The following is a 12,539-nucleotide window of genomic DNA, read 5'->3' on the forward strand; positions in this document are numbered from 1 at the left end:
CGTATTTAGCCTTTTTTATATCAGAATGTGGGGTTTCGATGTTGAAGGAACTTTTATATTTTACACGGACACACGTTAAGTGTTGCACCTGGTAACCGCGGTCCTTAACTAACTTAAACATAAATAATATAATTCACGTTATTCTGCTATTCTTCGCCCTTTACGGTCATCAGCTTATATTGGGTAAAGAAAATGCATTGCTTGATGCTGTTTATACTTTATAAATCTCACTTTAAATAACAAAAATGGTCTCAACATAGCTTTCAGTTTTGTTTAGGATTTGTACAGAAACAGGATTTGTTTACAGAACGTGTAACGTTAGAGGCTTTTACCTCAAAATTTAAATGACAAATAGTGTGTAACATAAAGAAAGTAAGGCCTGTATTAAGATTTTTTAAAAACTTTTTTGTGCTTATGATTTATTATTTTTCATTGATGCTTTGTTTAGTTTGTTGTTGCTTTTAGTTCATTTTGTAAATACACACAAAGTTGATGCTACAATATTGTACAATAAATACATAAAACATTAGCCGTATAGTAAGAGTAAATAATGTACTGACCATCTTATCTTCTTTTGATGTTTCTGTGAAATTTACAGAGATTCACCTGAATGGATTAGTTTTGACAGCTATAAGGAAAAGAAAGAGCAATATTGTCCTTATCTATCTCCTTTAATTATTCGAAAATCACCACACCTGCATTACAAGATAGCTGAAGTAATTTGTACTGTGGTTTACACCGTAATGTTGCTTTGCTGGTTAAACAGTGCTGTTTTTGTTTTTCTTTTGATTGTTATCAGGATTTGTATCAGTGTTACAGAAACATCTTAATATTGAATGAAGATGATGCGCTATTGGGGTGAGCTTCCTGTAGCTTCAGCGCCTTCAGGTCGCAGTTCTTTTGACCTTCTGCAGCGTGAGTTTCGCCAGGTGGAAATGCAAGACCCTCCGCTGCACCAGCCATCAGCACATCGCCCACGTCCCACCACCATGCTTGATATCCCTTCTGAGCCCTGCAGCCTAACCATTCATACTGTGCAGCTGACCCAGCATGCCCGTCGTCTCCGGGGACTCATTGCTGCTGCACAGCAAAGCCAGCAACCCCTGTCCACTTTATCAGAACCCCCAGGTGCCTTCAAACCAGAAGACACAGACCTTCTACCTCCCCGGCCTGCCACACCAACCGTACCCGATGATCTTCTGCCTTTGGACAGCAAAGCCCCCCGGCAGCCATTCCAGTTACGTCACAGTGACCCAGAGAGTGACTTTTACAAGTGAGTTTATAGATCTTATTTATTAATAATCAAAGAAGCACTAAACATCAGCAGCTTCAATCATGGGTTTTATAGACCTGCAGCTATACTATACAGTTGTGCATCACAGAATTATCAGTAAAAAACCATGCACAGCTTCTCTGTGTCGTGATTATACAATTTTGTAGTAAGAAGAAAAGTTTATTACTTTAATTACTGTTTATTTTTAGTAATATCTTTATATATTGATTCAGTCATTTGGAGTTACTTAGATGAAAAAAAATGTTTTCTAGTGCCCTAATGTAATCCGCACATTTTCTGGTTTAAAACATAATTTTGACAAGTATTGTGTCAAATATCTGTAAAATTTTAATATCCGTTTCATTAATTTTGTTGTTGTGTTGTGGTCATCTCAACATTAAATTTATTTATATGTTTGGATCATAATATCATTGGTCATCAAACACCATATATGGAAAAACCTATACTGGCCAGTGACCACTACTCACCTCCAAACATACCTTTGTACAGTTACATATTTTCTCAATATTGCAGTCTTGTATAGTTAACGTTTGTCAAGAAAATACCATAGTTTATTGTGCTAATTTCTTATTAAATGCGGGGTGCATGATCTCTAAAAGCCAATGTTGATATTTGAAATCACCTAAACAAATACGTCCATACCCCAATAGAATCTGGACCTTCTTTTGATAGACCCGCCCCACACATTGTCGTGGATTTTTTCAGGAGAATCAGAGACGGTTGAGATGTAAAATTCTCTTCAAAGTATTTTATTAAAGAATTGTGTCAGACAGCTTGAAACACAATACTGGTCATAGGGTGTATACACCTGCATTGGTAAAATGATGATCACAATGACTATGACAATGACCCCGTTCTGAGTTTTTCAGTGATTTAAATAGTGCCCCCGTTTTAGTAGCCCTCCCATTCGAACAATCTGTTTGTACTGTGCCTGTATCTTTGCAACCTTTAAGTTGCTACACAAAAAGACAGCCATTGCTGGTAAAACACAATGGCCCTCATTTATCAAAAGTACGTACACCAAATTTCCAGCGTACACCTGGCGTACACCCAAAACCACGGTGACTTTGAGATTTATCAATATGGACGTTGGCGTACGGCACGCTCAAATCCTACGCCAGCTCAGGAGGTGGTGTACGCACATTTTGAATTAGTGCAGAAATGCGCAAACAATTCCTAACACACAAAACGCACTGACAAACTAAAATATATGATATATTATGACCCACTGTAAAAAAACAAAAACATAGTAATTATAAACTTCAGTGTTTATTTTTATGCAACATGTACTTCAGTGTTTAATTTGTGAGACTTTACCAAAGCATTTGATTTGTATGCATATGTATTCCTTCAGTTGAGAGCCTGGGCGCTTTACCTGACGTTTCAGGGCAAAGCATGTGAGCGGAGCGTACCTTGAGCCGTGCGGTAATATTACCATCAAAGCGTCTCTCTAAAAACTCCGCTCGCTCAGCACCGCTCGTTGAACCCAGAACGCCCTTTGATAATTTGCTAGTTCGAGAATCTGTAAAAACATCTAGCAATAAGTTATGGAATTCAAGCCTTATACATAAATGTAAAGTAAAAATCAAAGTTTAGATTAGACAGGAAGAAAACATTGAAAGGAAGTGCGGAGAGACTGTAAAAGTTAGCAAATATTCATCCTGGAATCTGAAGCGGCACATTGCAAGAAAGCACAGGATGTGCTACGAAAACATGGTAATAATGCATCAAAAGGTAAGCTAGTTACATACCATTCGATGATAAATAAATAGCTACACATGAATAGGTAAAGTAAAATGTTTGTGTTGAATGGAGCCATAAATCTGATCATGATGACATGCGGACAAAATCATGGCCACGAAATATCTTTTATGCTACATTATGGACACTTCTTTTTCTTATTTAGTCTAAAGTATGGCCATAAATATAAAATTCTTTCCCAATATTCAAGAGTTTGTTCCTTGGAATTAATTATTATAATATTTCGTAATTACTATTACAATTATTATTACTTCAAATTATGAATTAGCCTAGTAAAACATGTGGATGTCGTGGAAACAAATAGTTAATTTGAATTATATTCGGAGCTCCGTATGGATCTTAGCTAACAAACAACTGTATGTAAATACAGAAAAACACACTACAAAAGTTACTAAATCATTTTAAAATATTATTTAAAAAAAACTTAACCGAACCATTAAGCAGACATATAATTTAGATGTAGGCAACATTAAATAATAATAATAATAATAATAAATAATTATTATTCTAAATATCAATTAAGCGTCATTAATAATAAAAATAATAATACAAATATTACAAAACGTCATGCAATTATTAATGTGTCTTTAATCCCGCTATTTAAACTCCCAAATAAAACAATTTTGTTTCTTTCCACTTCCCTGGTTTCTCCTCTTTGCCGTCTTCCATGTGTCAATGTCGTAAAATGAGGGCGTGGGAGAGGTGGAGACTTGAATATATGGGCGTGTTATTCTAATGACGATCGTTTTCAGCCGCCGCATTTATGAAGGGCAGATATTGCTTACACCTGAATTTCAGAGGTACGCACAGTTTCATAAATCAGGCGGTGAGAGGAGTGTAAGCATAATCTTACGCCAACATATACGCCCGTTTCTACGCAAGAATGATAAATGAGGGCCATTGCCTTTGTTTTCTAATGCGTCATAAAGCTATCTTGCTATTCTTACCAAGGTCACACGTCCCCCATCCCGGCCTAGCTGTGGAAAAACACTGTCATGTGCAAGCATCAGAGAGACAACTTAATTCATTTAGACCTCAACCATAAAACACATTAAAAGTATACTTTATATAAAACATTTATACTAAGCTTAAGATAAAACACTCAAAATTTCTCCACCATAACATAAGCAACCCAGGCAACGTTGCGGTTATTAAACATGCTCCTTTCTGCTGATTGGCTACAAGTGTGTTTTGGCACTCGCCAAAAAAGGGAGTGTTTTTTTTAAATCATGCACCCCGCCTTTACAGTGGTCATATAAGGAGTGATCAATGTTTCACCTACCTCTTGTAAACATAAAAGATTAATAATTGAAACCCCTACAAATATTGCTTATTCTAAAATCCTTATTCTTAAAGTCACATTAATTTAATTTAAGTTATTTCATTACAGTTAAATGTGTTGTCCTTAACTTAACACATCATGTTGTTTTAACACATTTGTTTTAAGAGTGTATGAATGGGAAACTGAAATCACATTATTTTGAAATGTTTAAACTAATCTAGGACTAGGACTGTCCCAAACAATTATTATTATTTGCTAATTGATAATAAAGATATCTGAAGTTACAAAAATACAGGTATGATGAAAATAATGTGTTTTTGAACCATAAACCATGCAAACACAATATATTATACCAAATACACAAAATGACGGTTTTTTTAGCAACGAAAAAGGTGCACTTTAATATTTGTCCAGTTCTTTACAATAGAAATGATACAGCCACTGTCATTCTTGAGCAAGAACATGCAGACATTAAATCATGTTAACTCCGAGTGAGGGTTTAATCTTCTGAGACACTTCACATCTGACACTGATCAACAGACAATCACAATGCGTCTCTGACTTTATATGAGTTTCCAAATGAACATTATTGGAAACCCAAACAAAAAGCACACGCAGTAAAAGACAGAATATAATGCATGCACTATAAAAGGTTTTGCCACAAACTCAACTTTATGCTAATATCAGGAGACAGTGGGCGTTTCTCAAACGGAAAGCTGCATCCTCTGGAGGTCACATATGCAGGCTGCATACATCATCTAGCCTGGTTTATTTAAAATAACTGAACATTACATTACGCAAGTCATAAGCATATTACAACAGTTTAAGATTAAATATAATAGTAAACTTTATAATTGTTAATATTCTGTAATAAGACTGTTATGCAGTCATCAAATGTGTCTTCCGAAAGGTTGCATCCTTTGTTAAAAGAAATGGCCAGCATTTCACCTCCATGAGACATTTTTAATTTAATAATCTCGCATGAGATCTCGTCGCATCCCTATTATATCAGCAACACTTGTTCAATATTGATAGATTCATTCTTTTGTTTAATGGGGTAAGAAACTTGACTGCTTGAAAATAAAGGACTTAGAATAAAATGAGAAATGATGTATGATATGACCCTTTTATAAATGCTTTTGCTGTTCTTTTCCACTGCTATATATTATTTCCTTTCAGAGGCAAAGGTGAGCCAGTCACAGAGCTGAGCTGGCCATCTTGTCGTCAACTTTTGTATCAGTCAGTTGCCACAGTTCTTGCTCATGTTGGCTTTGAGTCAGCAAATGAGAGCGTGCTGGAGACTTTGACTGACCTGGTCCATGAGCACTATCAACGACTTACCAAGCTGCTGCGTGTGGCTGTGGATAGGGAGGCCTGCCAGGGCTCTACACCTTTCCCTGATGTGGTTGAACAGGTCTTCCATGAGGTGGGCATTGGTAGTGTATTGGCACTCAGGCGCTTCTGGCAGGTTCGAATCAAAGATTACCACAGCTACATGGTGCAGGTAAGACACTTCCAATGTTATTCCAGGCTTAATACTTACAGTTAGTGATGCAATGATACCACTTTTTCCATTACCAATTCGATTTTGATACCAAAAATCTGAGTATTGGCCAATACCAATCTAGATCCGATACTGCTGTATCATTCAAAATGTTTTACAAGTTCAAAGAATGTCACTGTTCTTAATGAATGATTAATTATGGCAGTGTTTAATATGACATATTATGGGTTGAGCAAATAAATACATTTTCCTTAAAGGCGCTCTAAGCGAATCTGTGTGACGTTACTTTTTGTTGCTGTTTGAAATGTTTTCAAACAAACGGAGCGTATCTAACTCCTCCCCCTCCCTTCCGTGCTTTCATGAACACGCCCAACCCCCACCCCCAAATCCTTCTTGTTGTTTATTGGCTGGAACACTTTGTTATCGTTTGTGGTGCTAGGTTTGGCCACTTTGTTTTTATTGTAGTTTGGAGCCTGGACTGTCTACAGAGATCGCGTTTTTTTTACAGTTTGATCAGCGGACAGGCAGCAAGCAGATAGTGAGGAGATGTTTGCTGTATGTAACAAAAAATGTTTTATGGTCTAAAGCGAGTGAATTCGCTTAGAGCACCTTTAAGTCAGTCGTTTGTATATGTTTTAAAATTTATAAAATAAAGAATTAATTATACAACGATGGAGGATGAACTACGGCATTATCACTGGACACACTGCACAGGTGTCCAGTGATAATGCCATTTCCAAATGCCATTCCCTGTTGTCCATACAAGTGAAGATAACTCCATATCTTTTGATGTGGCTACGGCCTGCCTTCACCTCAAAAGGACCAAAATAATCAACACCCTCATTTGAAAATGGTTGGAGATCGAGTTGGAGTCTTTCCTTCAGCAAATCAGCCATCTTTTGTTCACCGAAATTTCCCCTATAGCGTCTACAAATAACACATGAAGAAATGATCTTTCTGGCTGCAGAATTAGCACTGGTGATCCAATACTGTTGGCGAAGTCTTGAAAGCAGATTATCTCTTCCACATTGTCCCAATTTCTCATGGGTGTTTTATGCCATCAGGCATTACTGCTTTACTGAGTCATCCTCCCACTCTCAAAAGCCCATTTTTCAGCAGGATCAGGTTTGTAAATCTGACTGCTTTTCTTAATCCCAGAAGTTCCACTTTCAAAACAGTTATTTCATTGCTGAAATTTTCCATTTGACAATACTGAACAATGGCACTTTCAGCAGTGTTAATATCTTCCAATGACAAAGTCTGACCACCCAATGTGGCTTTGAAGCCTTGCATCTCCTTTTCCACTTTGTTCTTCTGTTCAGATATGTTAAGTCCACTACCAGACACACACACTTGTATTTCCTGTCTTTTCTGACACAACAACTGCAACACCTTTTTCCACCGATGAAACCAAGCAAGCACCTGAGGTCTTCAACCTTTTCCATGACAAGAAGTTTGTAATCAGCTGGGTTGTTGCATTCTGTGACTCTTCGATGATTACAGTATTCACAATAGCCTGTCCTTTGACCTCAGGGTCATCACAGCTAAAAGAAGTAGTTTCCACAATATTTATAGGCCAGTCACCTTCATTCTTGAAAAGGAAGTCTGGGCTGTGGATCCATCTGCAACATGTAAGGAGTTCCTTATCTTTCAAACCCTGAGAGGCCTTGTCTGCTGGATTCTGGTTTGTGTCAACATACCTCCATTGGGAGACAACAGTGGCTTCTCTGATAATGGAGATCCTGATATAAAGCTGATGTCCTGCGTAGCATTCCAACAGACATGTAAAAACAAAGCAAAGGCTTCCAAAGCTTCAATGTCTTCTGATTTTACTGATGGCCATCCAAGAGCTTTTTCCATGTATGCAGTGGCTATTTTTTGTTCATTTCCAAAACATTCTTGTAAGAGGTTCTTTGCTTTTTGATATCCTCTGTCTGGTGGCATGTGTTGACAGCTCTTTACCAGCTCCCTTGGTTGTCCTTTGGTATACTGCTCCAAAACGTATAAACAGTCTATGCTGCCAGCAGCCTTTTCTTACACTTCAAGTTTGACTGCTCTGATAAATGTGCTGCAATTAAGAGGATCTCCATCAAAACACGGTATATCCCTTGGAGGGCCCTTGTACATCTTTTTAACGCTATACATTGCATCCCAGAAAACAATGCACAATGGGCAAGTAGGTAAATATCAGTGGACTGTGGGTAAAAGTAACCCCACATTGTAGACAAATGGGGGTGCTAGTGAGCCACTGAAGAGACGCCTTTGTCTGACCTTTTTGTCCACACTTAACAGCCAACAACTGTGAGTCAAATCTCAAGGTAATCTAAGCACGCCAAGAGCCTTAAATATGCCTGAAATAAAAGTAAACTTTGTTTGCATGTATGTAAACCTTTACCTTTCATTGTGTTATTCTATATTTTTGATAAGTTTACTATTATTTAAAAAAATGTCTAGTAACTTCCACATTTTGTTGTTTTGGAATTAATTGGCTAGTATGTTTGGATCCTGTAGGTCAGTAAGGAGCTCTCAGAAGAGTATGAAAGGCTGGTAAATCCAGAAAGGGCTCTGGAGGAATCCAAACCCCTGAAAGTTAAAGAGGAGCCGGTGAGTGACATCACATTCCCTCTGAGTGAGGAACTGGAAGTGGACCTGGCTTCAGGTGACCAGACACTGCCCACTGGTGTCATAGGTACCTCCAGTGAGAGATTGTCTGGAGGATTGGATGAAGGTCAGTCACCTCATATTTACATTAAAATTTAGAATAAATGTGTAATTCTGGAACATTAACATTCTTGAAAAATGTAAATTATGTGAAGGTGTTTAAATGAAATCGATTGATGTACTAATTCAATTTTCCAATATATACAACACCTTGTATAACACTTTTGTAGCATTATAATTTTCCTTTGCAGTCTCCCTAAGTGTTAAGGCCATATTTTAACAATCAAAGTGCATGGTCTAAAGCGAAGGATGTAAGTTCACTTAGGGCGGGTCCAAATCCACCTTTGTAAAAAAATTGTGTTGTGTTTTATTTTTTTCTAAAGGGTTATTTTCTGTTCTTACTAGGGATGTCAATTTGTGCAGTTGCCCATATTTGATCGTTTAAATTAACGATCGATCAATCAAATAATTGTTCACTGTAATAGTTCAATAAGCCTTTACTGCAGTGACATACAGCCAGTGGCAATGAAAACGCCACCTTCCTTACGCAAATTTAAGAAAAAAATTGTCTAAATAACATGCTAGTGGGATTCTAATATAAGTGTTTAGTTGGTGTTTTCATAAAATCATCAATTTAAACTTCTCTTAGGGCTGGGCAATATGGCAGAAAAATTTATCACAAATTTTTTTCCGTAGTAGCCAATATCAATAACTATCGTGATAAATGAAAAATTGTAAAACTAGCGGTGCCCCGGATCACATTACGGTTTTTGAGGCACGAACCGAAGCATTTTTCGGATCAGCAAAAAAAAATTGTGGAAAAAACTTAAAGAAAGAACAAATTAAGAAATTACTAGCATTTATAAATAAGAACAAAGTTGCACATTAAGTAAGGTCTAAAATTAGCATTAGGTACAGAAATCGAATAAAATAAATAATAACCCTGTCTTCGTTGTATCAATTAAATTTAATTATTATTATTATTTTTTAGATCTTGTTTTATAAAGGAGTCCTTGTAAACGTTGCTAGTTTAAAATTCGTTGATAATATGCTGCTGAAATGATGGGTATGGTAAATTACCTTTTAGACTAGCATTAATTCTTTCTAATATAGGAGCACACAACATTTTTTATGCCACTGGCTAAACTGTCCCTATTAAAGTCACACTTGCCTGACCACAGTGACAGTGCTCATGTACCGCATTGAGTCTGTATTACAATAAAAAGTACTGCTACTATACTATCAATCATATAAATCCATCTATTATACAGTATTTTTTTAAGGGAATAGCAGCAAGGATTGTTGAAGCCTGAATAACATGTTTGTTGATTGTTTTCACCAGAGACAGCAGGGAACAGCTCTCCCCTGTGGCATCTAACCCATGTGAAGATGGAACCCCAGGACAGCGAAGAGGGCCAGGTTTCAGGTCATGGTGTTCTGGCAGGTGACGTTTTTGAAGAAGGCCCCATGTCCGCTATGACTGAGGCTGGCATCCCTCCATCTCCTGGTGGCTCAGAAGGCAGTTATGTGTCCCATTCACCTGACTCGCTCATGGGCACGTCACCTTTTACCCAGCGCCCTAAGAAACGAATGAGAAAAGTATAACACAGTTTTGTCATCCAAATGAGAGAGACAGAAAGCACTTTCATTCTTATTTTGATAAACAGTACTGTTGAAACTAGATGTCATGGCTTTAATGGTATATTTTAGTGGAATTAAACAAAAGAGGTCCATATTGTGTGCGTTTGAATTGCTTCTCTCAGCAAATAGCGTCTGGTCACTGTTTTACCCAATTATTGAGGTGGACAATTACGTGTTTTCCATGATAAAATTAGCATATGTTTTTTGTATAAAACAATGCAGGGAGCACAACATGGGAAGTAATTATAGCATGATGTCTGCTTTAAAACACACAGGGACATCAATCAAGGAAAATTGGCAAATTAATTTCACCATGCATAAATCTACATGTTAAATAAGCAGGCCATTTCATTCCTGCTCACATTCCCAGGTGTCTCAGAGGAGGTATTATCTCTTATTCACCTTCACCAAAAACAGATTTGCTAAACACACTGGTTGACAATAAATGTAGCTTTTCAGGTATCCAAACATTATTGCTCTCAATCAAGACGAAGAGACACTGTCTATGTTTACATGCACAAAACTTTGTCAATCCGATTGAATTGAATACGATTGAAGGTTACGACAATACAGTTTACATGCACCCTAAAGATTGCAATCTGATTAAAATGTTCGTTTATATGTACATTCTGTAGAATCCGAACCGAACGTCTGTGCAAGCGCACAGCCAGGGTTGCCAGATTCGCGTATCAGAACCATCCCAAATGTATAAAACTAGCCCAAAAGCATCCCAATGGCTATTCACACTTCACAGCCCATATACCATATACCAATAACTAATGAACGAAATACTTTTATCTTTAACCTGCAGAAAAAAACAACAACTGGTGGAAACAAAATCTAAACTCGAAAAAAAGCAGAGGGCTTGGCAACGCCTCGCTGCGGACAGCATCTCTCGTCGAGTTCAGGCTTTATCTTTGGATTAAAGTCAAAACGGAGTTGGAGAAAGTTGTTCTTAAGAAGTTTTCAGATATAGGTGATGAAAACACACATTTCAAAAGTCACAACGCTATTTTATTGCTTTAAGTAGCCTAATGTTTTTAAAGTACGCATAAACGCGGCAGAATGTAGGCTACATCGCAACCTTGTAAGGGATAATGTAGAGGCAGCCGGTAGTTATCGGGAAATAAGCCCCGACAGTGTGATCAGGACCCGACGCAAAGCGGAGGGTTTTGTATCACACTGAAGGGGCTTATTTCCCGATAACTACCGGCTGCCTCTACATTATCCCGCTTATTATACGGCTACTTGTCACATAAGAAAAAAACAGACATGAATATGAATTTGAAACATTTTATTGGCATATTTGTTTTAAATTAAAATTTGTATCCTTCCGCGAAACTTTGCACAGATGCATAAAATGATCGTAATACCTTATTAAGATCCTCTGCTTCATACTTGTCTGTCTCCATATTTTCTCTTTTAGCCAGTCTTTGAGAAGTTTTAATGCTCATTCTGTATTTTTTTGTGTGTTGGCTTCGTAGCTGTCATGCTCTATTTTGACAAGTTCAGTCTCAGTAAGCTCTCGGTGTCTTGTCGTGGTTGTCCAGTGTTTGTCACAAGATGGCGCCAAACAGTAATCTTTATTTATCTTTATTGGCGCGGAGCGATTTTACTCGTACAAGTAGTACCGGCTATGTGTTATTACTTTGGAGCGGTTATTATTTGAAAAGAACGAACCTGCAATTGTCTCAACTGACCAATCAGAATCAAGCATTCCAGAGAGCCGTGTAATAAACCTTAATAATGCATGATGCCACTGCCTTGCTTTTCATATTGTGTGTTTCTATTACGAGAATCATGTTCTGTGCATGTGCACAATGTATTTTTGCCTCAGATTGAGAAAATACTACGATTCACGCGTTTACATGCGTACTTTTCTCCTGCGGATCGAATCACGGATCGGAGTACACCACCCCCTTCAATACAATCCAAATTTGCATCTGATCGTCCTCAATCATATTGATTAAAGTGTTTACATAAAGGCTTTTCAATACGATTGAGCCATCAATACGATTACTAACGGATTATTTGGTTGCATGTAAACGTACCTACTTTAAAGCACATAGGTTTTTGAGTGGACTTTAAGTTTCTGCTTCACGGGCAGTCTTATTTCAGCAAGACAAATAACTGAATCTTGACCTTACCTTTTAAGCTAACATTTCAGTTCATGCATAAGATCAAAACAAAAATAAATTATATTTTGAAATGAGTTTGCATAATAAACAAAGCAATGTCCTAATGCAAAAATCTAAATGATCACGAATATAAAACTTTAAATGTATACTGCATGCAAAATTATTTTCTTTTCAGGTTTTAATATGACCAGGGAATGCTACTGGTATTTTGAAAGTAAGTGATGTTTTTGCCAATATATGGTAACCCATACTTGGAAT

The 12,539-nt window shown here is 37.2% G+C and overlaps 1 protein-coding gene across 1 annotated transcript; it reads left to right on the forward strand.

The window, feature by feature from the left end:
- Positions 1 to 54: 54 nt before the first annotated feature.
- Positions 55 to 10,233, forward strand: supt7l (SPT7 like, STAGA complex subunit gamma). Its single transcript, XM_065288705.2, has 5 exons — positions 55 to 183; positions 800 to 1,273; positions 5,517 to 5,841; positions 8,353 to 8,569; positions 9,845 to 10,233. The coding sequence occupies exons 2-5, from the start codon at positions 837 to 839 to the stop codon at positions 10,105 to 10,107; spliced, it is 1,242 nt and encodes a 413-aa protein (XP_065144777.1). The 5' UTR covers positions 55 to 183; positions 800 to 836; the 3' UTR covers positions 10,108 to 10,233.
- The last annotated feature ends 2,306 nt before the right edge of the window (positions 10,234 to 12,539 follow it).

This window comes from Paramisgurnus dabryanus, chromosome 17, assembly GCF_030506205.2.
Source record: "Paramisgurnus dabryanus chromosome 17, PD_genome_1.1, whole genome shotgun sequence".
Classification (NCBI taxonomy): domain Eukaryota; kingdom Metazoa; phylum Chordata; class Actinopteri; order Cypriniformes; family Cobitidae; genus Paramisgurnus; species Paramisgurnus dabryanus.